The sequence below is a fragment of the Fukomys damarensis genome, unplaced genomic scaffold (genome assembly GCF_012274545.1).
Source record: "Fukomys damarensis isolate Sample0158 unplaced genomic scaffold, DMR_v1.0_HiC HiC_scaffold_9, whole genome shotgun sequence".
Lineage (NCBI taxonomy): Eukaryota > Metazoa > Chordata > Mammalia > Rodentia > Bathyergidae > Fukomys > Fukomys damarensis.
Genome location: NW_022900921.1, coordinates 41,742,596 through 41,754,147, shown reverse-complemented (window position 1 = coordinate 41,754,147; position 11,552 = coordinate 41,742,596). Strand labels below are relative to the sequence as shown.

Here is an 11,552-nt window from a genome sequence, read left to right as displayed (position 1 = left end):
GCGCGTTCCCCGCCCGCGTTGGACCTCGGCTCCGATGCCGGGGCGTAAAGGCCATCAAGTCTCGCAGAGGTCTCGGAGCCCCTGCCGCGGACCCTCTCGGTTGAGAGCGCAGATCCTGAGCACGTGCCACTCCAACTCATTTGCTCACCTTGGCCCTGGCTCTGATGAAGTGTGCGCTGCTGACTTGTTTTGGAGAGGTTGGCCTGGTGATGCCTACGCTTCCCAAGGGGCTGCAAAATAATGCAAGCTACTCTCCACGAGCCATGTACGCACCACCGCCTGCTTGACCTCTTGGCTCCTTTGACCCTCTCCTTAAGTGCCTCTGTGAGAAACAAATCCTGCAGGCAGTGGAGCGTTCAGGGCCACACTTCCAGGATGGAGAAGCAGTTTAGGGTAACTTTGGAAGCTTCAGGAAAAACGTCCGGCTTCCCGTGGCTTTGTCCTTCAGCGCCAGGGCTTGGCTTGCTTGCAGCTGCTTTAGGATTTCTGGTCTCTGAACCTTGACTTTCGGAGGAGTTAAAGGCTGGCGTCTGACTATGTGCCCCGGCTGATACCCCTTGGTGTGCAGGCCTGGGAGTCTGATAATGACTCAATCTGCTCTTTGGGGGATGTGTGCCTCCCACGTGAGCCCAGTGGGGTCCCTGAATGGCCATCTTTGTTGGAAGACCCATGCGGGTTGCCTGAGTCATAGCAGGGGATGCTTAGCCAGGAGACTAGAGATAGGGATGCGCTCTGTGAGACCAGCCCCACAGCAGGCTGCAGGAAGGGCCAGGTGGCTTCCCTCCAAATCAATTACACAGGCTGATCAGCAACTACCAAGTTCTTGTAGTCCCTGAGGAAGCCATGAGGAAAGTCTTAACTGGCCGGTCTTACACACAGGCTCTTAGTCTCTGTGCTATTGACCTTCTGGGCTGGGTAAATTGTTGGTGGGGCAGGAGGTCTGTGCCCTTTAGGATGTTTAGCAGCATCCCTGGCCCATACAAGATAGATGCCATTAGTGCTTTCTCCTGTTTCCCCTGTTCAGTCACCAGATGCTGCCAAATGTTCTCAGGGCAGGGGACACAAAATTGCCTCCAGCTTTGAGCCACTGTTGGACTTGTAAGTGGCAATGTCCCTGGGCCTTGGTGGGGCAGCTAGCTCTCTGCCAGGCTCTGTCTTCACCCCGGAATGTCAGAAGGTAAACATTGATTTTTCTTGCAGGGCTCCGGGGTGATCAAGGCTGGCTTTGCAGGAGACCAGATTCCCAAATACTGTTTCCCAAACTAGTAAGTATTGTTGGCTGGCTGGGGCAGCTACCCTGCCCTCTTTTGTTTGCTTCCAGGAGACTGGCAGTCCTGGGTCACTGCTGTGTTATTTGAACACAAGTCTTGGGTCCCTGCCTATAAGAGAAAATCCCAGCTTGGTGAGTTTGATATGGTGAGAACAAAAAGAACAAAGAAATGCTCTGGTTTTCCCCTTCCTCCTTGTAGGCTTGGGGTTTTGTCTCTCCCTGAGCAATGAGGGGGAGGCAGCCAGTATTGCCCTGGGGATGGGGCACAGAGCAATGGCAAGAATAAAAGGGAGCCCAACAGACTCTACAGAGCAGGAAGAATGGGGTAGACGCACGGCACCCTCTCCTTCTTGAACATATTTTTGTGCCTCTTTTGATGCTGGGGATTGAGCCTAGGCCTTGAGAATGCCAAGCGTGCACCCTGCCCCTGAACTGCATCCCCAGCCCCGGAAATGTTTTCATCAGGGCTTGTTTGTGATCAGATTCTGGAAAATATGGTTTCACTCTTGGGGGACTCTCCTGTATAATGCTGGCCACAGCAGGGATTTGAGAGGCTGCCACCCCATGAGAGCCTAGAGTGTTCTCTAGCTCATAGGCAGAGTTTCCTTTGAAGTCTTGGACACTTGTGATTGTTATCCTAAATGCTGGGCAGAGCAGGACTGAAGGTCCCCAGAGCAGCTGACTCTTCAGGGAACACAGGTCTGGTCTGTATAGAGCCAGCATGGGTACCCTGGAGGGCTTCAGGCTTTCTTCCAGAACTCCACGGCTCCTGCTGGTGCATGGAAAGCTTGGGACACAGTTTGGAATGGTAGCTCATCAGATCTAAGTCTCCAAAGACTCTGTACTGGAAATCCCGGTGGCGGGAAGGGACAGCACCCACTGGGGGAGACATCCTCCCTGAGTCTCCAGCCAGTGACAGCAGGCCTGCCCTGAACACAAGAGTGCAGCCTGAGTCATTGTGGCTGCTGAAGGCTGACCCTCTGCCAGGCCTGGCCTTGAAGGGCTGGCATCCCGGAGCTCACACGCTCAGCCCTCTCTGGGAGGGGCATTCCTTCTGACCCTGTCCTGCTCCTGTATCCCATAGCCACCTCTGGTTCTGACCTTTGCCCATGGCCACGTCCCACTGCTTTGAAGACAGGTCCCTCTGAGCCTCAGAGTTGGGTCTTTCATTTTCCTGGACGGGTGTCTGGCCATGCCCCTGCCTACCTCATTGACTTTGTGTCCCCACAGTGTCGGGCGGCCTAAGCACATGCGGGTGATGGCCGGAGCCCTGGAGGGGGACCTCTTCATCGGACCCAAGGCAGAGGTAACAGGCACAGGGCCACTAGCTAACGGCAGGAGACCCTCCTAGACTCCCATGTGCCATGGGGCCTGCACGTGCCCTCTGTGCTGTGAGATACAGTGTGACACTCCCATTCTGGGGAGCTTGCTTAGACCTCTGTGTGCTTTGCCTTTAGAGGCTATTTGGAAACTACAGAGGAAAGCAGTGATTAAAGGGTGATTTAAGAGTTAGAATTACCCAGACTTGATGGCTGCTCTGACAGGCACTGTGATGGCCAGGGTGCACTCGAACCAGGGTGACCCACTAGGAATAACACATCCTGGTCCCCTGGGGTGGGAGGAGTGAGCCTAGCTGGACAAGTGCCATGTAGGCACCTGAGGGGTATGAGCCCAGGCAGGGGTGGCCTGAGTTGGGACAGGTGTGGGGCCCTAAGTGTAAGGTTAGTGGGAGCCACGGCAGGATGTTAAGAGGATGAGAAGGGGTACACCCATGGCTGGGGCAGTGTCAGAAGGTAAATAGAGGCAGCGCATCTGTGCTGGAGACAGGACTGGCCAGAGCTGCACCCTGGACAAGCAGAAGGTGACCGCAGCAGGGCTATGCTGACAGGCGCAGTTACTGAAAGGCCCGGAGGAAGCTTCAGCACAGGAGGAGAGAATGGGGAAGCCCCAGGAGAGGCACTGGAGGAGGGACTCTGGCTTGGGGCTTACTGCCACTTTTTCTGGCCTCAACCAGTTGAAGCTAGCTGAGCTCTGAGAACCCAGAGCATGGTGGGACAGATGAGCTATTCTTAGTTCAGGACCCACCCCAGAGCTGGGGACACCCATGGGCAGGGGTGGCTCGGTTCAGGGGAGAGAGAGAGCTTCCCAGAAGGCCAGAGGTGGCCACCTGGCAAAGGGCCTGTATCACATCTGCCCCTCCAGGAGCACCGGGGGCTGCTGGCCATCCGCTACCCGATGGAGCACGGCGTGGTTCGGGACTGGAATGACATGGAGCGCATCTGGCAGTACGTGTACTCCAAGGACCAGCTGCAGACCTTCTCGGAGGAGGTGCGGGCCCAGCCCTCGAAAGCTGGCAGTTCTTCCCTTGTCCCTTTCCCTGTCTACATCCTCCTTGGCCTATTACATCCCTGTGTCCGTGGCACCCATACAGCCATTGGTGGCCTGGGACTGCCCGCCTTTGGAAAAGGACCTGCCAGCTGGGAGCTGGGCTTGGGCTTGGCAAAGAGCCTTTTGGGTGGATATGTTGTCCAGGCCATATGTCTCCTGTGTCTTACAGCACCCAGTTCTCCTGACGGAGGCCCCACTCAACCCCAGCAAGAACCGGGAGAAGGCGGCGGAGGTGTTCTTCGAGACTTTCAATGTGCCAGCCCTGTTCATCTCCATGCAGGCTGTGCTCAGCCTGTGAGTGTCTGAGCCCTGCCTCACTGTGGTTGCCCCGCCTGTAGTGACAGGGCCCCTGATCCCTGTGATGACTGCTCCTTCAGGGAGCCCCACCAGATAATCCCAATATCCCAAGTCCCTTTGGGGGTCGGGGTCCCTGTGCCTCAGTGGCTGAGGTGAGGGGATGCTGACCTGGTGGCAGGTACGCAACAGGACGCACAACAGGAGTGGTGTTAGACTCAGGGGACGGGGTCACTCATGCTGTCCCCATCTACGAGGGCTTCGCCATGCCACACTCCATCATGCGGGTGGACATTGCTGGCCGTGATGTCTCCCGCTACCTCCGACTGCTACTGCGCAAGGAAGGGGCTGATTTCCACACGTCAGCTGAGTTTGAGGTTGTGCGGACCATCAAGGAGGTGATGGGGGGCCCAGAGGCGTGGGCATGGCTGGCAGGGAAGGGAGGACGTAGGCACAGCCTTCTGAGATGTGTCACCTCCACAGCGAGCCTGCTACCTATCCATCAACCCACAGAAAGACGAGGCCCTGGAGACGGAGAAGATGCAATACACCCTGCCTGATGGCAGCACATTAGACGTAAGCGGCAGATGCGGGGCTAGGGTGGCAGTGAGGCAGGGCCTGGCTCCCGGGGAGCTGTCTGCCTCAATCTTGTGCTCTGCAGGTGGGACCTGCACGATTCCGGGCCCCCGAGCTGCTGTTCCAGCCAGACCTCGTGGGGGACGAGAGTGAGGGGCTCCATGAGGTGCTAGCCTTCGCCATCCACAAGTCCGACATGGACCTTCGCCGCACACTCTTCGCCAACATTGTGCTCTCCGGGGGTTCTACGCTGTTCAAAGGTCTGGGGTGGGTGGGGGACTAGCCAGGCCTCACAGCCTTTGCACTGAGCTACATCCTCAGATCTTTTTTATTTTGAGACAAGATCTGGCTAAGTTGTCCAGACAGGATTCGAACTGCAACCCTGCTGCCTCCGCCTCCCAAACTGCTGAGGTTACAGGCACGTATCACCATGCCTACCTCATTTCTGCCCCCTTTTTGGTGGAACTCAGCTTGTTTGTAGTGACAGATTTTTTTGTGCGTGTGGGGGTTTGTAGTCTTGGCTGACCTTGAACTCACTGTGTAGCCCAGGTTGGCCTCAACAAATGACAGTAATCCTCCTCAGAAATCCTCCTTCCTCAGCTTTCTGAATGTTAGGATTACAGGCATGTGCCACCACACCTGGCAGTAGAGACTGATTTAAATTAAATTTTGTTTACCTTGTGGCCAGATCACGTTATCTGAGATGTAAAGGTACAAGTGATCACAAGGAACAGAGATCAGGAGAGGCTATTTGACTGGGGGCTCCATCTCTCACTGCCTCACTGAGGTGCCTGGTGGCTTCTCCCCTTGGGCCACCCTTCCCTTAATCCTGCAGAGAATAGGGGGATCCCCCAAGGCTAGATCTGGATAACTAGTGAAGAGGTTAGATGTGGACCTCAGACCCCACCATTCTTATCTGCAGGCTTCGGGGACCGACTACTGAGTGAGGTGAAGAAGCTTGCTCCAAAGGACGTCAAGATCAAGGTGAGGTCACAGAGACTGGGGCTCTGGGTGCTGGCAGCTGTGCGGAGGAAGCCCAGCCCTGCCCTGCCCTCCCCACATGTCCCATGTCCTCCCAGCCCTGCCTGCCCTGCTGGCTGCACGCCTGCCCTCCAGGCCTGGCCTGGGCCCCAGACGGAGGGTAGCTGCTGCTTTGGGTCAAGGCAGTGACACAGCTGCTTGTCCCTGCAGATCTCCGCCCCTCAGGAACGGCTGTACTCCACATGGATAGGGTGAGGCAGGGCCCAAGGGGAGGCTCTAGGAAGAAGCCACTCTGCCCTGAATACTGCTCCGGTATCCAGGCTGTGAGGTGGTGGGTGGGTGGTGGGGTCTCCCAAGTAGAGGCATGGGGTTGCTAAGTGCCCAGGAGCGCCACCCAGAGGCCCACAAGAATGTGCACTTCTTTCTTGCAGTGGTTCCATCTTGGCCTCACTGGATACTTTTAAGAAGATGTGGGTATCCAAAAAGGAATACGAAGAAGACGGTTCCCGTGCTATTCATCGAAAGACCTTCTGATGCCCAGGAGGGTGGAGCTTGTTGGGAGAATGGGAGGAGGGGGAGCCAGAGGCCTGGACCCCTTCTGTTTGAGGTCCACATTTCTAGGCCAAGGGTCCCCTGCATGCCCTGAACCCCCAGGCAGGTGCTGCAGCAGTATCTGCCTACAGCCCCACCTTGCACGCACACGCACACGCACATACACACACACACACACACACGCACATACACATGTTTAGCTGCATGGATGGGGTCTCGAGCTGGAGCATAGGAATTGAGCCCACATTGGGCTGCTCTGGGCTTCTCCCTGTGTGGGCCCAGTTAGGCTAAGGGTTCCTTGCTCTGATTTTGGGAGCTGCTTCCCTTAGCTCAAGGGCCAGACACCTAAAAGCCTTTGTGTCCTCTGGCAGGCGCTAACCCGGAGCCAGAGAACCTGGGGACCTGGGAAGTAGGCTGGAGAAGGGCAACCAGCAGCTTGAGCAGTGGCAGTGGGGCGCGGGGTGCGTCTTAGGCCACCATGCTACCCAGTACCACAGCTACCCACACCTGTGTGCACAGCCCCAGCAAACAGTGGCACAGGGGCAGCCATGGCATATGGCCTGTCGCCGTCTGCCCTCCAAGCACGTCAGTGATTGATGCTCCTGCCCTGCCCTGTGCCCTGGCTAGAAAGTCTTATCGTCCACGTTGTTGGAGGAAGCCAGGGAATCGGGAGTCAGGTAGGGGCTGGGGAGGTCCTCCCACCCTCAAGGACAGGGTGGCTGGGCCCAACCTCCCTGCCCAGATGTTTCCAATAATGTAACAGTTGCCTGAGAAAACTTTCTTTTATAAATCATTATAGTAATTATAGTCAAAGCCCAGTGTGTGGCTGTTTTCTTGTGGCTCTGTGTGCTGTTGTTGCTCACCCATCCCGGGGGACTCAGAGAAAGGACCACAGGGGACACAGCAGGGCACTGACTTGAGCTTGGAGCCTGTGGGTTTCATGGTTGGCAGGGCAATGTGGCACTGAGCACCCAGGAGGCTGAGCTCACCTGCTGCAGTATCCCTAGCCTCGCAACCCTCCTGCCTCCCCCTCACGGACAGGGCTGTGCTCATCAGCCCTACTCTGTTGTTCCTGTGCCAGGCAGCCTGACACCAACAGGGTTGTAGGCTCCTTAGACAGGACAAGGGGCAGGGAGCAATGGCTGCAGGGTGAGCCTGGCTCTGCAGGGGGAGGCCTGAGAGAGGTGGGGGAGGTGCTGGACAAGGGCTGCCCATGAGCCCAGAGAGGAGCTGTTCACCTTGTTAGGTATGTAAGCACCTACAGCATGTCTGCCAGGGTCTTCATGTTTGGGGCCAGTGGTAAACAAGATGTGTTCTTGCCCCAACAAATGGACAGGTCAGAGCCAGGCATAATGGCACACATCTATAATTCCAGCACTCAGGAGGCTGAGGCAGGAGGATTGCCACAAGTTCTAGGCCAGACTAGGCTACATAATGATTTCAAGGCCAGCCTGGACCATATAGTGAGATCTTGTCTCAAAAAACAACCAGAAACAGGGTCAGGGATTTAGCTCAGTGCCACCAAGCCTGCAAGAACAAGGCCCTGAGTTTGATCCCTGGTAACAACAACAAAAAAAAGCTGAGGATTTAGATCAGTGGTGCCGCACCTGCCTCCCAAGCATAAGTTCCTGAGTTCCATCCAGGTGTGGGGGAGGGGCAGGAGAAGACGCAGGGCCCATTTCAGTGAAAAGTTGCAGCGGCCAGCAGGGTGGATGTCAACCCAACGGGGGGCAGGCTGAGTGGCAAGGACCAAAGGCAACCAGGGACGGGGGCGCCAGGCAACCCTTGGTGGCGGGGAGGGACTGCAGCAAAGGTTGGATCAGTGGTAAAGGGCAGGGGACAAACCAGAGTGGGTTGGACGTGGAGGTGGGCCTCCTCTGTCCTGGGTGACAATAGTGACAGCGAGTGTTGGGGGCCTAGGACAGAGATGAGGTTGGGGCGAGGGGCTGAGCCTGGTCACCACACAGTGTCAGAGCCTGCACTGTACCCTCTTCCCGCCAACTTCTTGTGGGTTATGGCTATGCTCTTTGCTCCTTCCCCACCCTCCTTTTCACACAGCCTGTCCCTCCTGCCCAGTACATTTGCTTGGACCCAGTGCTTAGGCCACCTCTTCTGCTGGCCATGTGGAGCAGGCATGAAGGAAAACCAAGCCAGTGTACAGCTGGAAAGTCTTGTGAACTTGCCTCCTTTGCAAGAGTAGTCACTGTCGGGCAAGAGTAGTGCCAGGGGTCAAACAAGTACTGGCTAATTGGGCTGTCACTTTCTTTTTGGTACTGGGGATCAAACTCAGGACCTTGCACTTGCAAGGGAGGCGACAGAACCAATGAGCTAAATCCCCGGCCCTGGCATTTTTGATACCTGGTTTTCAAGGCTGATTATTTCCAGCTAGGTCTTATTTTGGGGGAATGGGGATAGTTGCAGGCGAGGAATGAACACAAAATGTAGTGAGCAAAAAAGCAAGGCTATTTGCATTAGCTTTCTGTCTCCCCACAAGATTAATTACAGAAGGGAAGCTGGTCAGTTTACAGTAAGAAGGCTAGTAGACACTACCTTGACCAAAAGATCAAAGTACACAGCACTGTGATTGTCTCCTGTGAATGCACCAGGGGCGCCCTTTCCCCTTGGTGTTCTTGCAAAACCTCAGTCTAACCAGCAGCAGGCATCAGGCAGACCCAAATAAACACATGAGTTGGCTGTTCAACCCCAACCCTAAGACAGAAGCAGAGTGCAATGTGAGATCTCCAGAAGCCAGCGACACCCCAGGAAGAGCTGCTGATTAGTTAACATCTCTGTACCAATGTTAATTCCCTGTGATATCTGATGCTAACAGAGAAAAGTAGGTGAAAAGGTAAACAGGAACTGTTTTTGCAACTTTTCTGTAAACCTGAAATTATTCCAAAATTTAAAATCGTGTTGATCATGGTGGAGCACGCCTGTAATCCCAGCACTCGGGAGGCTGAGGTAGGAGGATCACTGTGAGTTCAAGACCAGCCTGGGCTACATAGTTCCAGGTTAGTCTCAACTACATAGTGAGACCCTGTCTCAAAAGACCACACACACACACCAAAATCAAGGGACAAAAAAGCTCAGGCTTCAGAGCTAAGTGACCTGAGGTCACTATGTTGTCCCCACGAAATTCTAACAGCACAAACCCGAATTCTCCCAGCTTCCCCATCCATAAGGAAGTGACAATAATGGCATCAATCTTCTGGGTTTATCAGCCTGGAAGATGAGCCTGGGACATTTTGTGTCCAAAAAGTACTCTTGAGAATGAGAGGGACATGCTGAGAGGAGCCAGCTCAGGGAAGCTCGACTGGCCAAATTGGAACAAATTAAACATCAAAAATAGTAAGTCATGGATGATAATTCACTGAATAATTAAGGGATGGATCCATACTGATCTGTTAAAAGTTGGAAGTTTGATGAGGTGTAAGACATTGACATCGTGAGATGATGTCATTGATTAAAGAGCACCTTCACAGACCTCAGCCAGTCAGTGATCAAGGAAACCTCCACAGCATGGGGCAAGTAGGCAACAGGGGCCTCCCAAAGACCTTGGTGGCACTCTTGCCAGGTGCCTGGTTACAGCCTGAAGCCAGTCGAGAAGCAAAGCCAAGCTGTTGGGATCATCCTCAAGTATCCGGGGTCAGGACAGAAACCAGCAGGAGCTGTCGCTGTCCTAGACGCAACAGCTGTAGGCAACACATGATTCTCAGCCTGGATCAGTAACACACTTTGGAACATTTAGGAAAACTTGATTAGAAGCTGAAGATTAGGGATTGAAATATATAAACTGAGCAGGTTGTAGAGACCTTTAATTCCAGCACCCAGAGACAGAGGCAGGAAGATCACAAATTTCAGCTCAGCCTGAGTTGAACTTGACAACATAGTGAGACTGTTTCAAATTTTAAGAAAAAAAACTGGAGGTGTAGCTCAGTTTAATACCCAGCACCAGAAAAAGAAAAAAAAAGAAAAAAAAAAAAAAAAAAAAAAAAAAAAAAGAATATGTACCCCGATTTTAATGAGTATTAAAAAAATATCAAGGGAGGGAAATAAAAAGAATTAAGATGCATAATATAAGTGAATTTACTCCCTACAATAAATGTGATCTTCTTTTTTTTAATAAAGTATTTTAGCCAGGTATAGTGAGGCACATTTGTAATCTCAACTACTCAGAAGTCTGATACAGAAAGATCACAAGTTGAAGGCCAGCCTGGGCCAATTAGCAAGACCCTGTCTCAAAAAAATAAAAAGGGCTAGAGATATAGCTCAGTACAGCACTCACTCAGCACAGACACTACAAAATGTCTCTGTAAGAAATATACACTATAGAGATGAGTATGGTGGCACATGCTTATAATCACAGCTACTCAGGAGGCTGAGGCAGGAGGATCAAGAGTTTGAGTCCAGCCTGGGCTATACAGTAAAACCAAAAAAAGAGGGGGGAAACCTACACTCGAGTATAATGGGTCAAGATGTCACCAAATTATTTTCAAGCAGTTATGGGAAAAGTTCTTTATTATTCAGTTCTTAAAGATAGGCGAATACCATCCATGAGACCTGTATCCCTTTGTGCTGCCGAGTGACCGTTTCAGATGGAGCCCAGAAGCCAAGGCTTGGGCCTCACGGGGGGAACTCCACTTGTCCTATGCCCAAGGGCTCCCACCACCGAGGCTAAAGATGAAGGGTCCAGGTGGACCTGGTCGGCCCAAGGTGGATCCTCAGCATTTGCAGCACTGGGAACCCCAGGAACCCTGAGGACTGCTGCAAGGGTCTGGGCCAGTGGGACCCTGGAGTGGTACAGGATACCAGATGACTAAGGTGTAGTTCATGTTAAAGACCACTGACCTGAGAGGAGCAGTAGAAGCTACTTGTCTTAAGTTTCTCACTACCAGTATAAAAAGTTATCATGCGGGCCAGGGATTTAGCTCAGTGGTTTTGGCGCCTGCCTCAGAAGCACAAGGTCCTAAGTTTGATCCCCGGTACAAAAAGAAAAAAAAAGTTATCTCAAATTGAATGACTTTAAAGCCTAACTTCATTAACTTACACAGTTGTCTGGAAGTCCAACCTGGGCCTCACAGGGCTTCTATTCTTTCTGAAGACCCTACAGACAATCATTTGGCCTTTACCAGCTTCTTCAAAGCCAGCGCTATTGCATCTCCACCTCTTTGTGCTCATTCGGATCACCTAGGTAGCCCAAGATCACCTTCCAATTTCTTTTTTGTTTAAGATAGTCTCGCTCTGTAGTTCAGGCTGGGCTCAAATTTGTGGTGATCCTCCTATCTCTGCTTTCTAAGTGCTGGGATTACAGGTGTGCACCACACCTACCTAATGAAAAGGTATTTTACAGTGAAAAAAGCGAGAATTTAACTTGCCCAAAGTATCACAAACCAGATGTGGTAGCACATGCTTAATAATCCCAGCTCTTGGGAGGCTGAGGCAAGAGGAGTACCATGAGTTCAACATCAGCCTGGAATACATAGTGAGTTCA

General features: G+C 53.0%; 1 protein-coding gene across 2 annotated transcripts; it reads left to right on the top strand.

Moving 5' to 3' along the window:
• Window positions 1-360: 360 nt before the first annotated feature.
• Actr1b (actin related protein 1B) lies at window positions 361-6,486 on the top strand. Of its 2 annotated transcripts, XM_019209624.2 has the most exons (11): window positions 361-393; window positions 1,201-1,265; window positions 2,501-2,576; window positions 3,473-3,598; window positions 3,828-3,952; window positions 4,134-4,350; window positions 4,436-4,528; window positions 4,614-4,788; window positions 5,451-5,512; window positions 5,720-5,760; window positions 5,941-6,486. In XM_019209624.2, exons 1-11 carry the CDS (start codon window positions 376-378, stop codon window positions 6,041-6,043), a joined length of 1,101 nt encoding a protein of 366 aa, XP_019065169.2. In that variant the 5' UTR covers window positions 361-375; the 3' UTR covers window positions 6,044-6,486. The 2 variants fall into 2 exon arrangements, with proteins under 2 accessions (XP_019065169.2, XP_019065170.1); XM_019209625.2 differs by lacking the exons at window positions 361-393; window positions 1,201-1,265 and adding an exon at window positions 1,314-1,402.
• Window positions 6,487-11,552: the final 5,066 nt, after the last annotated feature.